This window comes from Colias croceus, chromosome 24 (assembly GCF_905220415.1).
Source record: "Colias croceus chromosome 24, ilColCroc2.1".
In the NCBI taxonomy this organism is placed as follows: Eukaryota; Metazoa; Arthropoda; class Insecta; order Lepidoptera; family Pieridae; genus Colias; species Colias croceus.
Genome location: NC_059560.1, coordinates 997,967 through 1,021,382, shown reverse-complemented (window position 1 = coordinate 1,021,382; position 23,416 = coordinate 997,967). Strand labels below are relative to the sequence as shown.

The 23,416-nt window shown below is 31.4% G+C and overlaps 2 protein-coding genes across 2 annotated transcripts in view; one reads left to right on the top strand and one right to left on the bottom strand.

Annotated features, from left to right (window-relative positions):
- Nucleotides 1-23,416, bottom strand: part of LOC123702884 (alpha-2Db adrenergic receptor-like) — a 298,954-nt gene that overhangs the window by 18,985 nt on the left and 256,553 nt on the right. The gene's annotated exons all lie outside the window — the stretch shown is intronic.
- LOC123702891 (ommochrome-binding protein-like) lies at nucleotides 10,785-11,875 on the top strand. Its single transcript, XM_045650737.1, has one exon. It carries the CDS (start codon nucleotides 10,921-10,923, stop codon nucleotides 11,821-11,823), a length of 903 nt encoding a protein of 300 aa, XP_045506693.1. The 5' UTR covers nucleotides 10,785-10,920; the 3' UTR covers nucleotides 11,824-11,875.

The following is a 23,416-nucleotide window of genomic DNA, read 5'->3' as shown; positions in this document are numbered from 1 at the left end:
GCGTCTGCTCGGTTGCTATCCTATAGCATAAAAAAAAAATACCTACCTTGTTAATTTTAATTTATACTTATTTATACTACAAATAAAGGCCCCTTTTCTTTATTGCCAGAAGCTTAACTAAATGTACTTGATCCGTCCTTATTAGATTTATCGAAGCCGCGTATTATCTGAGCAAATGTCTTCGATAACGTAACGAGGTTACCGTTTCGGTATGCGGAATACCGTTTCCTGATACCGTTATTTAATTGTGAAGGGGCCTTTATTAAATTGTATATGATTGCTTATAAACCTGATGTGAAATGAATGGAAATTGTATATTGGTCGTTTTTTTTGATATATTTAGTATGTAGAGTCAGAGATAATACATGAATACTGGTTTTCCATCCGCGTAGTCATAGGATTAAGAACTATATAGGCATAGCTTGTACAAATGTATATATAAACTACCTTTCCGCCCGCGGCTTCGCCCGCTTTGACTAAAATCTAATGAATCTATAGATTCTTCCTCTTGAATCACTCTATCTATTAAAAAAACTGCATCGATATTCGATATCCTTTGCGCAGTTTTAAAGATTTAAGCATACATAAGGACCGAGAAAGCGACTTTGTTTGACTATGTAATGAACTTAATATTGAACTTATTACATACAGAATTATATATTGGACAAAATAAAGTCTAAAAATTTCTATATCTTAAAACCACATTAGGTTAAGTGAGTGTTAAAAATTGGTGCCATGCATCACGTTACACAAGGCTAACCTTTTTGCTTTTAGGATTTAGTGTTGTACCTGTACTTATCGATAATGATTATTAGCCATAAAATATTTTTATGGCATTTTCAGTGTTGATTATTTGATTCGGTTAAGATTTATATCACAATATCATACACATCGATGCATGGTATTTTGAAGTAATCGGATCAAATTTTTTGATTGAACGAAGTTGCGGTTATCTATATAAAAATATTTATCGTATCATAGTTTTCTTGTTAGTTCTGGAAGAAAGAAAGAAAACACTTCTATGATTAATAGTGAGTGAATACTGGCATTTAACGAAACAAAAATTCATACAAAAATATGTACCAATCCGATGTTTAAACAATATTTAAGGAAAATAAAACAAGGAAATCAATTTCAACGTTATCATTATTTCTATCCAATTCGAAAAAGGTACATTATGATCGACACAATAGAATGATACGAACAAATCGTTGGTTTAGCGACAATACATAAAATCGGCGAGAATAAATCGCAAGTTTATCGATAACACAGCACATCCCTAGCCACCTATAACAATTTATTTCACAAATGTGTGCTTGTAACGCAGAAATACGGACTCTTTCTACCCGTAGATTCAAGTAAGAGTAACGTAACACACGTATTATTAATTTTAAGACGCGTTCCAATGTTTATGTATTTTGTGCGTTTCCTTAATGTGGGTACATAAATTACTAAGAGAAAGAGGGTTTTAAAACATTGGATTCATATGTCCAAGGGGAAATATACTTTTGTAGAAATAATGACGTCATTATTACATCTAAAAAATAATTCCTTTTATGCCCGGCAGGGGTCGCTATTTAAATTCCCATATGACGCTACGAATACTTTGAACTTTTTTTTGCGAACATTCGAGCTTCTGGACTATCTAAAAAATGTATAGATCTAGCTGAACATCGAAGGCTACTTGTCCGTAAAGAGATCTATCAATGAAACAAGTTTATAAACAAAATATGAGCCGTAGACGGCACACGTTTTGCCGCATTGCAAATGTGAAACATCGACATTGTTTTGTAAAAGTAATAATATGTAGAAAAGAAAAGATTGCATAATATAATATAAATTTTAAACCATCATCGCCACGCCAGAAATAATTTTTACATGCGCCTATAGATAATAATTCATCTGCTCTATACAAGGGACCTCACTGTCGTATACTAATTCGAGTAGTATCAATCAAATGAGGTTATTTTATTCCACACTGTATGTGGATGTAATCCATCCTCACTTTCAGCTTATCAGTACGGGATCCTGCTAAAGAATACTTGTTATTCATGACGTCACACTTGCATTCCCGTAAAACCGTTTAAGCTCAACTCAACGAGTTGGTTCATAATTTATTATCTTTGCTACAAAGGCACAGATTATGCAAACTGAATTTACAATCCACCTCTTTGCTACACCGCTCTGTTATCTAGTCATATAAAATGTTTTTTAGTACAGAGAATGTAGGTTTAAATAAATAATTACGTAATTCGTGTTTAATTAATCGAAATAAATAATTAACATTTTAATGTCATGATGCTAAATGGACGTTTAATACGCTTTAGAACAAATTAATTATTAAAGTTTGTTTTGTGTGCATATATTTTTATTATTTTAAATTATACGTGTAAATAAGCTTACTTGGTATATAAAATAACTATATAATATTTGAAATTAACTTATTTACGATTTAAACCGATAGAGTATTGATTGGTCGTCACCTCTGTTCTTTCTTTCCTAACCCAGTAGTCAATTTTGTATAATACGTAAAATTTATAAGTTTCTAAAATATGTCTAGTTCAGTAAATACATTAATCTCCTATATATCTTTGTTTGGATACTAAAATAACATTAAACGGAAGTTAGCTAAAGACAGTATCAATAGCCTTACTGTCAGGCTTTCAAAGCCTAGCGTGTCTAGAAACTACAATAGGCTAAAAATATTCGGAGCTAGAAGGCGTAAGGTCAGATATTTCCTAACAAATGACAGGCGTTCGCATTCATTCGCAGCTTTTTTCCGACCCTACGCCCGTGACAAAACGTTTGTTCATGGATGTAGAGATACTGGATACGTCATAAATGGAAAGTCTTTAGTTTTGAAATGTACTGTGTTTTTGTAGATGCATTTGTTGGAGCTTTGAAATATTTAGGACTTGGGAGCTGTTGTAAGTATGGACTGCGTTTTTATTAGTTCAAATTTGGTTTTTTATTTAGTTACATAAGTAATATGTATTTTGATTATCTGTCTCAGCTGTATGTATGTGTATATATCTGTTTCAGCTGTTAATTATAATTGGTGATAGAGAGCCTTAAAGCAAGCACAATTGCTAATTAAATGTCGTAAGGTAAATAAAGTAAATAAGAAAGCCTTTTATTTCAACAGGCTTTTTTTTCAATTGTTGTTAGTATTAATCGCCTTACATATTATGTTACAATTAGTGTTGTCCCTGCTTAATTCATTATTGTGAGATAGAGTAATATTCAATAGAGTATTTCAAAATTAAATATGAATAGAAAAGATACACGTAAAATTAATAATAATAATCAATACTTCTAAACCTAGTCGTATCTAGCCGATCTAACGATCCAGTGACACGCGCGAAAATTCAGTCCATTTTACACAAGAGGCTAACAAAAAGGTCTGAAGGGACATTATGAGAAAATTTCCATCGCTTTACGAGTCGACTTGTTTGCTTCCCTTATGGCTTTAAGTGGACGGAAAGGTTATTTGTTCCGTGATACATTAAGTTCGGTAACGGATACGGTGATTTCTCGAATGTTCCAGAATGTTCTAGAATGTTTTGTGGTAGTTCTGTAATTGAATTTGCGCGGCGATTTTTTTTATTTTATTTTTTTATTATTATGTTCTGTGGAATATACAGCGCTCAAGGTAGTAAGTATGTATTTCTATAGATTATAGGTCAATCATAAGATCTTAAATTTTTATAGAGCTTATGCTCTAACAACAAAAATGTCAAATTTCATAAAGTCGTAGCTTAGAGTCATAAAACTATGATCATGAAGCTATAACTAGGGGTATATTTGATTTATAAACCGATTATTTATTATCAGTTATAATCCGAGGATATTTTCTGATGATTGCTTTATATATCATTTTTCACAAATTATTATACTAAATATAGGTCTCTTGCCCCAAAACGGAACATGCATAATATGATATATAATATAACGTCACAAAATGTGATTAACAATAATTAATATAGTACCTACCCAAAAACTTTAATTCCCAAATTACATTTAAATTAAATTCGATTCAATTTCGCTCCATAGACAACGCCTGCTCATAACATATTAAACAGCTGATAAATAATTTCACATTAAGCTTCATTAATTATTTTTTCAACATAATTCAATACTGTGGACGAAAATAATGAGTATCGAATAACGATATTGTTACCGGAGTTAATCGGGTGTAACGGATAATGATATACCGGTATGCAATAACGGTATTTTATGCGGCACTAGCCAGCCTTATTGATATCTAATGATAATATTATAGCTATTCTAAGTTTATTAATGCAAAAATCTTCAACGCTTTAACTGCTAAAGAGCACATCCATTTGTAAAATCGATGTGTGGAAATTCGGAACGAAAATATTTTAAAATACTAGGCAAAAAATAGTTTATTTTTTAAAAGATCTTCTCCTAAAGTTTACCACCTCTCTTGGCCGTAAGTTGTTTGTTGTATAACGGGATAATCCAAGTTCAGAATTAACGAATTTATCGCGGAAACATTATCTTTAACTACATACGCGTATACAAATTGTCAACATCCTTAAAAGGGTTTAAAAAATTAAAAATCATGAACTTAAATGCATTTGTCCCTTGCCCCATAGGTAAGGGGACGAGGAACACCACGTTATATTTAATATCTCGTTTACATAATTAGGGTCAGATTCTATGGTAATTGTCCATGTTATATATGCAGGAAAATGGCGGAAAAAATGGGTTTTTGAGGTTATTTTTAAACGACTTAAAACATGTAAAAATATAATCAAAGTTTCATTTTGTCTCTAACCGGGCATACAATTTATAAGTTATGTGTAATTTATATTAATACCATTATGAATATATTAATAATATATTCTTATATCATATTCAAAGGAGATAAATTAATTTAAAAATCAAATAAGGCATCAAGAAGATCGTCGATCGTGCTAGAGCATAGAGCTTCTAGAAATTTTAAAAGCAAAATTTTATCGACGGCATATTTAATCTTACATGCCCATTTTATTTTTTTTAATTACTAGCGGTCCGCCTTGGCTTCGCCTTTGGTACATGTTTACGTTTTCTCTGCATAAGATCCATCCTCGTACTTCAAGAAATATAATAAAAAAAGAATTATCTAAATCGGTTCAGCCGTTCTCGAGTTATGCGCTTACCAACACATTTTGCGATTCATTTTTATATATGTATAAGAAGATTTATCTATATTGTACTGGGTCAAATCAACCCTTCGTAACAATCGAGTAAAATATATGTTAATTACATCAACATGAACAAAAACCCTGTTTCGTGAAACAAGAAAATTTAAAGCTTTGTGTTGGTAATGAAGAAGCATTCGCTTTACAGTAACAAAGAAGTTTGAGGACATTTATTTTTAGTTATATTTAAGATGGTTAGATAAAGAGTTCAGTCGTTGTTTCTTGGGAACGGCAAATGGGATGAGTCTTAAGTGTTTTTAGTTTGAATTAATCTGATGAGTTTGTCCGTGTTAAATATTCTTTTTGATACGAAATCCTTTTAAGCTGCGTCACACCCCGGACACTCCATACAAAATTATAGTTTTGACAGTCACACTGTAGAGACTGCAAATGTGTGTGTAAACTCTTTATGGTTGGCACATTTGTGACTAGCGTAAAAAAAAATTCGCGTTTTTCTGATGAAATACATCCGTAAACAGCACAATATCTAACCATTTTCTACGAAAAACGATAATCACAAATCCAAAATAATAAAATTGCTTTAAGTCAATTTGATTAATGTTGTCAATCTTCGTTGCGTTTCGTCTAAAGACGTCGTTGGTATCGTCCTTGCGGGGAAATGGGTACCATAACATGTCTGATCGTGCGGGGTGAGGTAAGTGTTTAATTTTGGCGGGAGGCGGAGTGTCCGTTCTGTAGCGTTTAGCTACTATTATGTATTCTGTGGCTGCGTTGTGCGCTTTTTAGCGGACAATCTTATGGGTTCCCGTCACCGACATGCTAATGTTATGCAACTAATTTTAATGATAAAATTCTGAGTCAAAACGTGTCAATTATATCAGCAACAAAAATATAATTGCTTACTTTTTATTAATGGTAATTAAATGAAACAGCAATGAATCTACTTACTTCAGGTAATGTTTTTACATTCTACTTTTTAAACCATGACTGTTTAATAACGCAAATACAGCTGATCAGATTACAACGTAATTTTTTACTAAGAAACATTTTTAACTGGACTGTGACATTATGCTGCTTTTTACCAACTTTCTACGAGAGTGAAATTGCGGCCTTTAACTAGTTACTATACATAATATATTTACCTACATTCTTCATAATTTCTATGCAATAATATATATTACATTGCATACACCTGCACATAAAACATGCAGTATTATTTATAAATCCACATAAATAAAAACAATAATGTCGTTAGGTTCACGACAAATATAAAATGTGAACTATTTATTCGATAAATTGCATACATATAGTGAGAAGCATAAATAATTACAGTTTCAAGCTAATTACTGAACACGGTATTCCAGGCTATTTTAGAATTAATATTTTTAATAGCTGCAAGTGTTCGCGTTTGTTGCTTTTCGTTTTTTTACGATAAGGCTATGTTTATAGGAGGTATAAGCGGATAGCGGGATAAACTCAAATTTAAAGCATATATGTATCTCTTAGTCTTAGTATTTTTATATGTGACCTTAATCTGCCAAAATGCTTTTCGTTTCTTCACACTTCCGCAAAAAGAAAACTTAAATTTTGGTAAAGTATTTCTGTTAATAAATATCATTATAACATTGTTTTGATTGAAATAAATATTACGCAATCAATGAATATATCATTTGTTATAGTATTCCTTGCAGTATTCTATCGTATCATGAAATAAATAATTAAATAGATAATATTAAAACATTTGCAATATGCTTGATTTATTTATGCTATCTCGTAAATTTATAATCTGTATCAAATAATTACTTAGGAATTTCAACAAAATTAATATTAATTGTTACCATAATAGAAGATTTAATTTATGTAGAATTAAATAATATAAATTAGCATTGTTTAAAATTAGAATATAAAGGTTTTCTCAGTATGAACTAATATGAAAGAAAATACGCCATTTTTATATATTTCCGCTTCGCTTATCACTGAATTGCTATGCTATTTCGCACAAGCAGTAAATAAATAACAAATATTTTCTCGCATGCCTTTATATGCATTAGCCTAGTTTACAATTTGTTTATTTTTACGTACCTACATTTTTAATATTAGGAAAAAATGTTATAGTTAAAGCAATTAACGTTTTTGAAGTGAAACTTCTTTAGGCGCGTCATGGCAATACCTAAAAGTGTATCAAAAATGAAATAACCCACTAAAACATTAGTTTACTATTAAATTAATGACTAAAAAATAATAGTATAATAAGTTATTACTTATCTTTTACGGGGACTTATGTTCATGGAATTTCACGTATCTCGATGACACAATAACAAAGTCATCGAGATACGTGGAATTCCATCGACATAAGTCCCCGTAAAAGATGAGTAATAACTTTATTAATTATATTATACTATTATTTTTTAGTCATTAATTATAGTAAACTAATGTTTTAGTGGGTTATTTCATATTTGATACACTTTTAGGTAGTAACGTTAATTTGATGATATGTTAGTTATTTTTTAAATGTGTCTGGTAAGATGTAAGAACCATAAAAACTGTCCGGCTCTTGAAGTAACATCTTTTTATACGTCTCCAGGTAACATATATAAAATTTAGCTTTTAAAGTATAATGAAAGTTAGGTACAATTTTATACACCTTTACTACCTGTTTCCTGCCAAAGTAACCACAACCCAGACTTGATAATCGCTAGTCGTTCTTATCTGTATCGGAGACATATACAGAGAAACTTTCAACTTTCCTAAAGAAAGGAAAGTCTGGCCGTCGTGGGCTCTTAGATTATCACGTCATGGAGTAAGGCGACGATTTTGGCATCTTTGAATGTTGCCAAAGAAGTTTCACTGACGCAAGTAGGCAGTGAGGCACAGAATTCACTTTTCCTTTACTTAATAATAATAGGTAAATATTTCAGGACAATTTTCACATACGGCACGATCTGATCCCATACCTACCTTTCGTTTGTGTATGGAAACCATAAACATACATAGGCTGATAAACATACATATATATATAATTTTAAATGAATACTTATATAGATTATTAACACCCAGACACAGAACAAACATCTATGTTCATCACACATAAGGCCGTGTACGCGGTCCGTGCGCTGTTTGGCTCAAATATGTGATTTTTCAAACCAGATTGTCCATCAACCACTTATCTTACAAACATATGAATTACTAATAATTTTAGGAAATTTTATTGTCTATATAGTTAGTTAAGAGTTTTTTTCAATTAATACAGTATTTGTGAATACCATCAAGATAACTGAGCCGATGATTACTTGATTTCACTTTTAGTGTCAATTTCGAAGCTAAAAATATCTGAAACTGCTGACAGATCTAACACACATTTTTTTTAACTAACTGAAAAAATCCTTATTAAAATAGTTAGTTAAAAGATTTTTTTATTTTGGACTCCTAACTTACGAAATTAAAATCCGAACAATGTGAATTTTTTTAGAAATTATAGTCGACAAAATGATTATTTTCACCAAGATATTTGACTTAGTTTAATATAATTTTTACATATTGCAATAAAAGAACGTCTTACTTATAAGATAAAATTTAAAAAATCAACTAAGGTACCTCTATTATTTTTCTACAATTTTTTTTAAAGTACTATAAAACACTGCGCGCGACCCGATTAAAATCAGTCGGCAGCGAGCCTTTCCAGAGAGAGGACATGTTGCTCGGCGCTCTCCTGTGGACCTATGCTATTCATAGTAAAAGGATAGCGCAAGCCGCGATCTATCGTAATAGATCGCGGAGATTTTGACTTGCGTTAAATTGAATAAGCCCTCTATTTGCCCCGGATGGGAATCGAACCCACGACCAGTGGCTTGAAAGGCAGGGTCACTACCAACCAAGCCAACAGGCCAGTTCCTTTATTTCAAGTTTTTATATTTATTTTAAGGGTATAAATAAAAATCATATTAGAGATTAAGTTTTAAGTTATAACTTAGTTATTTACGACACAAGTGATAAAACTTTGGGACGTAAACTTTCAATGGATATAAGTTTGAACTATTATAAACTTAGTTTACTTAGCAATTACTTATCCTTAACAGCTAGTAAATTTTAGGCATTAATTTTAAAAGGTCTGTTGAGAGATTTATTTTAAAACTTATTGAGAATCGTTTTTATAAATGTTAAGATATTATATACGATAACAAAATACATTTTTGGAAGTGGACTTCATAATCGGGGTTGGAAAAAAATTTTGTGTAACATTTTTTCGTTACGCGTGACATTTTTCCGTTACGCGCCATCTTTTTCTTATCCCTACCACGCGTGATTCGACGTATTTCTGTAAAGTGGCATATAGTAAATTATTTTTTGAAAAATAAGGTCATGCAGAAGTTTCACTTCTTACGTGTGTACACTAATACACGCACACATTTTTTTTAATTAACCTTTATTTGTTAAATTGATAAGTAATCTCATATTTATTGGATGAACCAAACAACTTCTTTTGCCCTATATAAGGAAGCTACACTCCTGTTGGTCGAAGCATTGTATTATTAGAGCAATTTTTTTTTAAATTTGTTTTAGTAGTTTCTGAGATAAGCGTGTTCAAATAAACACACTCTCCTGCTTTAGTACCTAGATGACATAACGTCATACAAGAAACTTTCTCATAAAGTAACTATTTCTGCCAGCAAACTAGTGAAAAAACATTTTATATTTCCTGCAGAACCTCGATTTCCAATCATGTATTTTCTAATAGCAAGTTGAATTATAGTTGTTTACAAACATACATTTGTTTATTTTTGTTGTAATTTATAACAATTGTACTCACTTTCATCGGTTTCACGAGCAAATAGTTTATCGTATTGCATTATAATTTTATTTATATATTTGTGCGTAAAAAATGAACTGTGTAATAAAATTGGAATGGAAATAAAGTGTACATATTGATGTGTGTGAATGACATAAAAATAGTTTTTTTAAATATGTAAGTCATTATATTATAATGTTTACTTTTATTTAAGACTAGCTTCCGCCCGCGAAAAATTAAGGAAAATTAAGATTAATTTTTTTCTATGTAGTTTTCCGGGATAAAAAGTATCCTATATTATACCCAGGATAATAAGGTATAATTATACTAAGTTTCATCGAAATCAAACCGTTAGTTTCAACGTGATGCCTTCACATACAGACAGACAGACAAAAATTTTTTTTAATCACATATTTGGGTTTGGTGTCGATCCAGTAACACCCCCTGCTATTTATTTTTTCAATATTTTCAATGTACAGAATTGACCCTTCTACAGATTTATTATACGTATAGATAAATATAATAATACTTATATAAATAAAGAATTTAACATAGTCTCCCTAACATCGAAATAAAACAATTTTTAAATATATTTTCAACCACATCATTATCGAGCAATATTTGACAAAATGTAAATAACGTTTATAATTCAAAAGCTATTTTCATTGTATTCTTTGAATGGAAAAGCTCATTAGTCATAATTGAATCATATAAATTTCTTGAAGAAAATACTCGTAACGAAACCTAAAAAAAAAAAAAATATAAAGTTGAAAAAATAAAACATTGTAAATAATAACTTTTTACATTTTTATTCCAGTACAAATGAAGAAATGTGACGCAAAACAGGGGAGCGTAAACGGATTTCGGCCATTGTAATTTCCTCTCGAAATATAAACGGGGATTCCGACGAAAAACTTCTGTTCACAGCCTTATATAACGATATAAAAGTAAATTAAATGACATAAAATGTTATTGCTACCTCTGCTACTCGCGGCCGTGGCGAAACACGATGCTAGAAACGAGCAAACGATTTGCGACGGTCTAATCTTCCATGATGTATACCATGATCAACATATTCTATTGAAGAACTTGGGAAGGCCTAACAATCTGGTCATGCACAGGTTTACTGGCACTCTGTTCTTCAGTCAAACCATACAGAGGGGCACGGATGTCGACTTCGTCATCATGGCCTGTCAGATCTACGAAAAGAATGCACCGTGTCAAGAAATCATGGGAGTAGCTGGGGGTTACGCAATAGCCTACGACGAAGGTAATGACGACATATATTTCGGCGGGCACAACGGTATATACAAGTACAACTTCCTTAAGAAATCAGCAGAATTCTTCGCTGAGGAGGGCAAATCGATCTGGGGATTGTTCATCCAGAAAAACTTTTATTACATAGAATATCCGACGCAGAAACTCTACGTTTACCAAAATGAGAGGTTCATGCAAGTCGCAGAAGCAATGAACATTGAAATTGATAATTTCTTCATATCTAAAAAGGGTGAAGTGTATCTATCTAACAAAACAGCATTGTACAAAGTTGAGAAAATGAGTAAATATATTGTGATGATCGATGATGAAGTTGCTGTTAGACAAATAATAGATGATAGTTACGGTGATGTGTATTTCTGTGGTGCGGATGGTGTATACCTTGAAGATAAGCCCTATAATAGAATTAAAAAGATAGCTGATATTAACAAGGCCTTTGGAATGACATTCGATGAAAAGGATAATGTAATCTACTCAGATGAACGTGCAATATATGCTTTACGGCCCAGTAATAAGAGTGAAATTTGCTTTGTTAATTCTGATATAGAGTACAGAGATGCGTTGGATCTATTACGTGGTTATATTGTTGACTAGGTTTGTTAGTGTTCAGCATCATCATCCAAATATGATATTGGTATTGCATTTTCCTCAATATACGTGGTATGTTGTTGATCAGATTTTTAATCACCTGTTAAAATATTTTTTTTAACAAACGGAATTCTTTCTACTTGAATGATATTAGTTGTTAAGTGTTATTGTACTTTTGCATGCTTAATATTGTCTAATAATAAAGTTCTTGTACTTTATTTACTACGATTATCGAACATTTGTACCTATGACATATTCTAATCCATACTTCCATACTAATATTATAAATGCGAAAGTAACTCTGTCTGTCTGTCTGTTACTCAATCACGCCTAAACTACTGAACCAATTTGCATGAAATTTGGTATAGAGATATTTTTATGCCTGAGAAAGGACGTAGGCTACCTTTTATTGTGAAATATGTACCACGGGCGAAGCCGGGGCGGACCACCAGTTGTCTAATAATTTAAAAATACTTCACACGTAATCAACTAAATCAACAAGCATCAATTGAACGATTATGACGTCATAAATCCATTCCATTATCAAAATACCGCGTCTGATTGTTATGTTACCAGATCAAAATATTTATTAACACAATGTATTATTTCATCGACAAACGACGTTAATTGTCTCACTGCAACTGAACGCTTCCGAACTGAATCATGTGTTTGTAATTTATAAATTTTAAATTGCTATAATTTTAATTAAGCATCGGTAACTGGTAAATGACGCAGGTAAGTAATTTCACGGTGTTGCCCTCTGTTAATGGTTTAATTTATGTATTGCTTTTGTTAAAGCTCTGATTTCATGTGCATATGGTTTTTAAGTTGATGGAAAATTATATTTGGTTAAGAAAAAAATTTTCTACATACAATTTATTTAATAGCCTGTTCTTATGTCTGTACTTCTTGTCGGTTCTAAATAATAAATTATTTAATGAAACACGGTTGCTGTATGACTTATTTCAGTATTTCAGTATATCCTGTCCTTCTCCCTCTACCAGTAGGCAACACCCGTAACCCAGTTACGGTAGTCTATGGGCGGCGCACTTAGCTTACCATCAGGCAAGGCGTCGGCTCGTTTGCCTTCTTCTACCATAAAAAAAAAGTTAATATAAAAATTTGATTAAAAATAACTAAACTATCTACGAACAACTATTTAATTTTTAACAGTTCTGTAGAAATTAGATGTTGATTTAAATACTATTATTCGAGTCTTTTATATTTTTATTGTCCATTTAAGTAGATTTTTAGAACCATTGTAACACTTTCAAAAGTCGGCAACACATCTTCGGACACGTCTGTAGATGCCTATGGGCTGTGGAATTGCTTACCATCAGGCGATCCATATGCTCGTTTGCCTTCTTTCATATATTAAAAAAAAAAAAAAAAACTTTCTCTTTATCTATTGTTTACATTTGTTACAGTAATGCCGTCGTTCTTCTATACAATCCTGTTATTTCTACCACTATCAACGAGTCTACCAAACAAGGAGTGTAATCGTATCAAAATCAGGGACAAATGGTATTCTAAAGAGATCCTCTGGAGTCATATTGGAACTCCGTACCACCTTCACGTACACAAACACACAAACACTTTGATCTTTCCTTTTATTGTTCTGGAAACATATTCCGATGTTGATTTCCAACTTGCTTATTATGATCTAGACACAAAAGATTATTCTGTTATCGCTGGTATAGTTGATGGATGTTCTATAGGTATAGACCAAAAGAACGATGAAATATACTTAGGGGGGAGTGACGGTATCTACAAGTTTAATATGGTTACGAAAATTGCCGATTTTTACAAAGAAAAAGGCGTAAACATATGGGGACTGTTTCACAGAAGGAACCTTTTCTATATAAGCTATCCAGATCAAAAGTTATACATGGAAATTGATGATAAATTCGCAAAAGTAAGAGAGTTTGAAAACACAGAAATAGATTACTTCCATATAAGTAGTAACAATGATATTATTTTCGCTAACAAAACTGGATTATACAATTATAATAATGATAATAAATCTATACACGCAATTACTGAATATATAACAGTTAAGCAAATAACTGAAGATATTGATGGCAATGTATATATATCTTGTACTAACGGTTTGTATATGTATAAAAGAGATGATAAAGAATTGGTGAGAGTGTTGGAAATGAAGAATTTACATGGAATAGCTTTTGATAGGGATAATAAATTTATACTTTCGGATAAGAAACGTATTTTTAAACTTATTGAAAGTAATATAGGTTGCATAGCTGATGACGCATGGTAAATATGTTAAATTTATAAATAAATGTTGTATTGTTTTTTATTTTTCTTTATAAATCTCTTGTATATGGGAAACTTCGATTGTTATTATCACCTTTTGCATGAATATCTTTACTTTTATTTGTATTATAATCACATTTAAAATCTATCAATTTAAAAATCCCCATTCTAATACTCCCTAACAACCTACACATCTTTTTTAAAAACCATGGGACCCTCAATAAAAAATACAGTTTAATAAAAATTATTTGCAGAAAAATATTCCAAATTTAAAAAGCTGAATCGGAAAGTGTTGATCCCTGAATATGTATGATACTATAGAAATGAATCGGTAAAATAAAACCGAAAATCGTTGTTAATTTACCTTTCAATTATACGCAGCTTGTTATGTGGATACAATTTTAAAACATCACTTTTTTACCGATTCGCAAAAAGAGTTTTCCGATAAATGAAACGTAAACGTAAACATTGTTGAATTTGATACATTTCTTTGTTTTGTTTCTGATTTTAATTGATCGTTGCTATTTTTCGGGAATGCTTTGGTTGCATTTTTTGTTTTTATCTGTACCGCTACGGTTTTTAAATTTTATTAATAATTATTTTCATATTACTGAAGTATTCGCATTTTTAATGTCATTAATTGAAGGGTTATGGATTTTTATGAAAAAGTAACGGAGCTTTTTTAATAATAAGCTAAGCCTTATTTTTACCCGACTACAGCAAAGCAAAAGGAGGGTTAAAATATTTATGTTTGGAAAACCGCAGTCACACGTTGTCAAAGTGCTACGGTAGATAGGTATATGTAACGTGTGACTACGTCTTTACAAACAAGAAAATTTATCTCTACATAGTGGAATATTGCATACTTCAGAATAGTATTGTATGACATTATTGTCAATTTACAACGAAGGCATCTTGGTAGAGTCTACTGTGTCCATTTACTTGCAACTACATTAGCAACTTTGTTCAGTTCAGTATTCTGAAAATCTTGTTTTATAATTTTTCAGCGCGGTTTTTTGCCTATTTGGGTTTTAATTTTTTTACTTTTTATTATTATAAAAATGTTCTTTGTTCGTTGGTTTATACCTTAACCACAGAATACTTAATAGTAGCTTAGCGTTAACATCCATACTTTCTTACAAACTTTCGCATTTATAATATTAGAAGGATAGATTATTCTTTAGTAATTCCTAGATTATTATTCCGTTCCATACTTATTCTTTTTGAACTTTCGTAACAAGCGATAACACAGCCTATATAATGTACTTCCGTATGTATGTATTATTATGAATTATAGACCAACAGATAAAAATATTTTTGTATATACTTATGATTTATGTGAACACTTAGTTCCTAGAAAAACAACGGTTATCTTACAATATATTTCCGAAGTTCTTTTTTCAGATTTTATTATTTTCCACGTTCTTTCTTAACTTTCTTTTTTCTATAATTATAATCTCCTCCTGACAAACAAACAAATAGAATTAGCAAAATCAGTTTATGCGTTATGTTGGGTAGATTAAGGTAGGCTTTTAAAAAAATATACTAATATATAATATATACTATAGTATCACCACGGAAACCAATCAGAGTGGAGCAATGCGGGTAAAGTCGCGGGGCAGAGCTACTTGTCATATAATACTTATCGTTTGCTACTAAAATACAAGACGATGTAGTTCTATAATATAGATTTTTTTAATCAGTGCAGCAGCTTTTCTGTTTTCTCGATACAAAATTCTCCACCAACAAACATGAAGAATATATTTTGGTTCAGATTTAAAAATTCAGTAGATACGTTTTTAAGTGATAGCACAGATAATCTATACTAATATAATAAAACTGAAGAGTTTGTTTGTTTGTTTGTACGCGCTAATCTCAGGAACTACTGGTCTGATTTGAAAAATTCTTTCGGTGTTAGATAGCCTATTTATTGAGGAAGGCTAAATATCATTACACTAAGACCAACAGGAGCGGATCCACGTGGGTGAAACCGCGGGGCGCAGCTAGTTAATACTATGTGACAGGAACATTAACCATTAAATATCATCAGTATAGGTTATAACTTATAACTATTCATAGTCCGAATGCTGAATATTTCGTCCCCGTTCGCTAAAAGCCACGTTAATGGTAATTCATATTTCACAAACAGTGTTTTTGCTGTGTCTGCTGTTATAAGGGTAGGGTTATAGGGGTGTGTATAGCGATTTTTTGTTTTAATCTAGGAAATAAATGAATTTTATTTATTTTATTTTATTTTTATAATTTTAGATGTGTTGGATACATTTTCTTAACTTACCTAGTAGTTATACATTTTTCTTTATTATTTACTACTTATGATATTACCCAAGCATTGGGTATTATTATTGTCATTTATTAAATTAAAATTTACTATGGTAATTTAATAAAAACGCTCTCGCTCCGCTCATCACCATATTATATTCGAACGGATGTTTTAACTATTCGCTGTTGAAATTCAGGTATTCAGCATAATATTCTTAATAAATTCAGTTATAATGTTAAAGCGACACTATTTCGCATACATATAACATATACCTAACGAAAGCTTCAGATGGTAATAGTACTACTTAGGAACTTTAATGAGTAAAGAAATATCTTATACTATAGCTTTCCGCCGGCGGCTCCGCCCGCGGTTTCAAAGAAAAACTCGCATAGTTCCCGTTCCCGTGGAATTTCCGGGATAAAACCTATCTTATATTACTCGTGGATAATGTAGCTTTCGAATGGTGAAAGAATATTTAAAATCGGTCCAGTAGTTTATGAGCCTATTCATTACAATCAAACAAACAAACAAACAAACAAAGTTTTCCTCTTTATAATATTAGTGTAGATGTATTTTAATATGTTAGTGTTTCTATGACGCTTTTAAGGCTAAACCATCATCGATTTGGATGACATTTTGAATGAAAATAGTGAAAATCCTGAGTCAAATCTTTATAGGCTATCTTTGTTAAAAGTATCTAGGTAAGTAGTAAGTATTATTTGCGAGGGAAACTGTGTGGTACAGTTAGTAATATAAATGTTAATATATTTTCCTAATCTATAGATTAGTACACTAATATTATAAAGCTGAAGAGTTTGTTTGTTTGAACGCGCTAATCTCAGGAACTACTGGTCCGATTTGAAAAATTATTTCGGTGTTAGATAGCCCATTTATCCAGGAAGGCTATATATCATTACGCTAAGACCAACAGAAGTGGAGCAATGCGGGTGAAACCGCGAGGGAACAGCTAGTGCATAATTTACTATTAATATAATATGTCTTTTCATCTCATACGTATTATAGTTTTCACAGGAATCACTATGATTCATGTAACGTTGTTTCCTTGTTTTCGTATGTAAGTCTCATTGCGATACATGCAGTGCAACGGAGGTGGAAGTTGTTAAAACAAAAAGGTGGGGGCAATTCTAATAATAATATGTCAATTATCTGTAATATATCAATCCTAATCTTCTCTAATATATAAAAATCAATGCCACTTTTCGTTGTAATTCCATAACTCGAGAACGGCTGAACCGATTTCGATAATTCTTTTTTTATTATATTCCTTGAAGTACGAGGATGGTTCTTATGTAGAGAAAACGTTAATATGTACCACGGGCGAAGCCGGGGCGGACCGCTAGTCTAATATATAAAAATCAATGCCACTTTTCGTTGTAATTCCATAACTCGAGAACGGCTGAACCGATTTCGATAATTCTTTTTTTATTATATTCCTTGAAGTACGAGGATGGTTCTTATGTAGAGAAAACGTTAATATGTACCACGGGCGAAGCCGGGGCGGACCGCTAGTTATAATATAAAAATGAATCGCAAAATGCGTTGGTAAGCGCATAACTTGAGAACGGCTGAACCGATTTCGATAATTCTTTTTTTATTATATTCCTTGAAGTACGAGGATGGTTCGTATGTAGAGAAAACGTAAACATGTACCACGGGCGAAGCCGGGGCGGACCGCTAGTTGTAAATAAATACGTATAAACTGTATCATGAACTCTACATAAGCGAATCATTTGATTTGGAAATATGCACCTTATTTAAAAATTGATTTACCAGGTGTTTTTTTTATCTCGAAAAGGATTTATAAAAGTTATCAGATAAACAACTTATGAAATGAATATAATTTAGCACTACGTGACTTACTAATATGCTAACAGGATGTCGCATAAAACGTTTGCATTACTCTTATCATTTAGGAGTATGAAAAATAGATGTTCCCCGATTCCCATACCTACCTGATATGCACACAAAATTTCATTAGAATCGGTCAACCGTTTCGGAGTAGTTTAACTTCAAACACCGCGATACGAGAATTTTATATATTAGATTTCGAAATATATGAGATTCTCGATCTTCTAATTGAAGAAATTTTTGAACAATAGCTAGTAACAAGCTTCCTACAATCCACTAAAGCCTAGGCTGCATTTCTAGAGGTTTAGGTTCACAATTGGAGGCATTTGTAAGATAATTGCTTGAGAGATTACATGAAGGCTTAGCACCTAGAGCTATGGACAATTTATTATGTAGTTTCACGCTTCATATGATTTGAATGCAAGGATTTGATGAGGGCATTATGGTTCTTATGTTTAATTATTCATATATGTAATATTATGAAGACTAGAATGCAAGATAAAAAAAATATAATTTATGTATGTTTGACGACGCGGTTGGCGCAGTGGTAAAGTAACTGCCTACTGAGCCGACGGTCCCGGGTTCGATCCCCGGTCAGGGCAAATATTTGTGTGATGAACTCAATTATTTGTCCTTGGGTCTGGGTGTTATTATCTATATATGTATTTATTAAATATTATATTTATCGTCGCCTAGTACCCACAACACAAGCCTTAATTGAGCTTACTGTGGGACTAGGTCGATTTGTGTAATAATGTCCTATAATATTTATTTATAATTTATGTAAAAAAATATTCAGCATATTATGTTTTGTCTAATGTTTGTTTTGTGTCGAAAAGATGTTTCTATTTCGTTACTTTAAAAATGTGTTCGTATTTTGAAACTAAAACTATTTCTAAATTCGTATTAAATATAGTTATATCGCTATACATATTATATGTAACTAGCTTTCCGCCCGCGGCTTCGCCCGCTTTGTCTAAAACATAATAAATTATAAATACTAAAACCTTCCTCTTGAAGTTAGAACTTGATATGAATTAAGATTATCCTCATAATACTGTCATGTAATCTAAACATAAACGAAAAGCAAATTAAAAACTTCGCCAATAAATAAAGTAATCGATAAATTAATGAGTAAACCTAAACGGTGCTGTCTAATAAAAAATAAAAAGGTTTCCATAGTATCTGTTTTCTTCCTCTTATCTGATAGAATTGAATTCGTGACTCGACATAATTTCGATGTAATCACAGTCTCCGGTACGGGGAGAATGGATTAAAAATCATTTATTTTACCCAAATTTTACCTATTACGTTCGTTTAACGATTTATGCACATTTTTAAGTTCTGTAGGTGCGTTGAGAGTGAAATTTCAAGGTGTTCATGGCAATGCCGTCAAGTCATGGAGTAAGGCGACGATTTTTGTAGGTATTTTTGAATCTTGCCAAATTTTTGGATATTTAATATATTAATTTGTAAATAAACCAGTGCAGTACCTATTACATCAACCATTAAAATTGATATTTAGTTTTATAGTATTCAAATGCTTTATAAAATACAAGCGGTTCGCCTCGGCTTCGCCCGTGGTACCTACATGTTTAGTGTTTACGTTTTTTTTTCATAAAAACTATCCTATCTCTCAAGTTGGATCGAACTGCACAGTGGTTTAGGAGTCAAGACAGTAAGACACGAGATTTTAAAAGAATTTTTCCGCCTTGTGATCGAATTTTCCTATACTTCAATAATTTATCTATTCAATATTTTTGAGCAAAAAAGCAATATCAAAATATAAGACCTGAAATAAATGTTATATTATCATAATTATATTTATGAATATCCTATGAAAACATACAGCCTATTAACTTATATTATTTCAAAAGCGGAGAAACCCTTTGGCAATAATTATTTCAACACAATGATCTAATAGTCAAATTATCTACTTAACTTTGTTTTTATTAGTTTATGAAATAGACAGGTCATATCCCACTACTATCTATACTAATATTATAAAGCTTAAGAGTTTGTTTGTTTGAATGCGTTTTCTCAGGAACTACTGGTGATTTGAATCACGCTAAGACCAATGAGAGGAGCAATGCGGGTAGAACTGTGAACGCAGCTAGTTTACAAATATTTACTTACAATATTATTTATTATGTACAATAAACATAAGACTTGTAACACAAATGCACCCCTAGAAGTTTTAACTTTGTAAGCAAAAAATTAAAACTATTTTACAGGATCCACACATTTCGTTTAATGGAGGACTGAAATTATTATTCAACTGCAAAATGGCGTTTTATTTTTTGTTAAAAGCAAATACCCGTTAACTGAGTGTTGGAACGGTATTTAGGTATAAAGGGTGCGTCTGGGCTTTTAGGGTTCCTCTGTAAACGAGACTCCGTCCATTAATTTACAATTTTATATACATGCTAGTTGCTACGGTTTCAGCTCAGATATTATGTTATTAATTATGAGTGAAATAATTTTTGAATGATATAATTATAATAATATAAAATAAATAATACATTTCTATTCACAGGCAAAGTTGCAAACTTTTTTAATACATTAGCCGGTTGTTTCAGTTTCGCTTAGTTTTAACACATGGACAATAAAAATAAAATATCTTAATCGTTAAACTAATATTAGGTACCTACTTTCCTAATCCGCTTAGAGTATGATTTAGAAAATCAATAACATTTGAAGACTTAAGTACTTCTTGGGATAATGTTTGTAAAATTTTAATTTATATGAAGAAAAACAAAAAGAAAAATTATATTCTATAACCACTGAACTAAAACGACTCATAAATAACGCATAAATTAACAATATGTATTAATTAATAAATTTAGCGTTCACTTATAATAACTCACAATATATTCCAACATATGTAAATTCACAAATTTCCATAAAATGTAAATAAAGACCCGAACGGACAATGCATGTAGGAAATTTAATTTAATATTAATATAATTTCTTCGCCATTAAAAAGGGCGCATTTAAACAATGGAGGTCAAAATATTCTAATAAAAGTCGTCTAGAAAGATCCATCTCTTAAATGAGGCGAATCTAATATCATATAAATTTATAAAGAATAGAAAAAATTCGATCACGAGGCGGGACTTGAACCCGCATCCTTCGCGCCATTCCGGGGCGGATGCCTAACCAACTCAGCCACTCGTGACCCGCCTGAGCAATCGAATTTATTCTATCCTTTCAGTTTTATGTGTCTTAAGGGATGCGGGTTCAAGTCCCGCCTCGTGATCGAATTTTTTCTATTCTTTATAAATTTATATTTATAAAGCATTTGAATGCCATAAAAACCAAAAAATATAAAATCTAATATCATGTTAAAATTTGACAAGCTTTGGGGCACATGTGATTATTTATATTGGATCATATTAATACATATTTAATTTGAATTAAGAAAATTGATTGAAGTACGTTTTAATTTATAAATGGATTGACGAATTGAAAAATCATTTGTATTCTGGATAGTAAATATCAAGGAGGTAGGTCTTGTAACAGCAGCAATGAAAAATGTTGGAAAAATGAAAAAAAAAAAATGTGTGCGTGTACACACGTAAGAAGTGAAACTTCTTTATGACCTTATGTTTCAAAAAATAATTTACTATATGCAACTTTACAGAAATACGTCGAATCACGCGTGGTAGGGATAAGAAAAAGATGGCACGTAACGGAAAAATGTCACGCGTAACGAAAAAATGTTACACTAAATTTTTTTCTAACCCCGATAAAAAAGTTTCACTTCAAAAATGTTTTAAGAGCTGATAAAGTTTCGTAATTCATGTACAATTAATATTATCTGGTTAAGCAAATACAAACTACTTTTCACTCATATACCACACGAGTTTAGAGAAATATCAAATAATAATTTTATAACCGAAAAAATGTTTTAAGAAGCGTATAATTTGTCACTCTGAGTTCGGTTTGAGTGACATGTATTGAGGTCATCTTTGATCCCGTCAAGTTAACTCGATACATCATGTCGGCATGTTGTTATAAACGGATAAATCCAATATTCATGTATTATTCATATGCTGTCAGAATATTAGTTTTTAAATAAAGGATAATCTATTTATATTGGTTTTTGTAAATCTGTTTGATCGCTGGCGATTATATCCAAACACTATACTGTGTTTATAAATATTCACCAAATTCTAAATTAAAGCCTACGTCACAATAAGTCTCCATTTTGTTAATTTATTTACCTACTGGTATTTCCTTGTGTTAAAGGAGAATATAACGCCACCATATACACTTGAATTAAATATCTACATTCTACAATTTAATGCAGTCTTTTTATTTAGTCGCATCGTGATTCTATACCATCTGATTTCGTAAATAAATGGATTAGAAACTATATGACAAAATAATTTTTCAATTGGGACCAGTAATTCCTGATATAGATGCATTCAAGCAATCAAACTTAAGCTTTATAATACAAGTATAGAGGATATCAATACTTGATAGAGTCAGTATTACATAGTATAAAACAAAGTCGCTTTCTCTGTCCCTATGTCCCTTTGTATGCTTAAATCTTTAAAACTACTCAACGGATTTTGATGCGTTTTTTTTAATAGATAGTGCGATTCAAGAGGAAGGTTTTAGTATATAATTTATTAGGTTTTAGACAAAGCAGGCGAAGCCGCGGGCGGTTAGCTAGTTTCAAATATTATAAGTAGCTAAGAATTCAGCATTTTCTATACTCCGTAGTCTGTAGATTCATTTCTGTTAATGACCTTTGAGACAAAAACAAGTCTAAGAGCTTACATCATGATTATTACAGAACATCAACATTAAGACTGCTTCGTATTGAAGAAAGGAAACTTTCTTAATAAAAGGCACTTAAAGAGAATAGGCGAGATAGTTTTTAAGTAGTAATTCGTTGGAGTTTATGTAATATGGTTTTGTTTCGTAACGAAAGAAGTATAATTTAGTGTAAGTGGTAATTAAACATTTGTAGATATGTGCCTGTGTGTTTTATTATCCATACTAATATTATAAATGCGAAAGTAACTCTGTATGTCTGTCTGTTACTCAATCACGCCTAAGCTACTGAACCAATTTACATGAAATTTAGTATGGAGATATTTTAATACCCGAGAAAGGACATAGACTACCTTTTATTGCGAAACATGTACCACGGGCGAAGCCGGG

Excerpts from the sequence above, each read along its gene's own strand:
- LOC123702891 (XM_045650737.1), top strand. The coding sequence starts at position 10,921 with ATGTTATTGCTACCTCTGCTACTCGCGGCCGTGGCGAAACACGATGCT.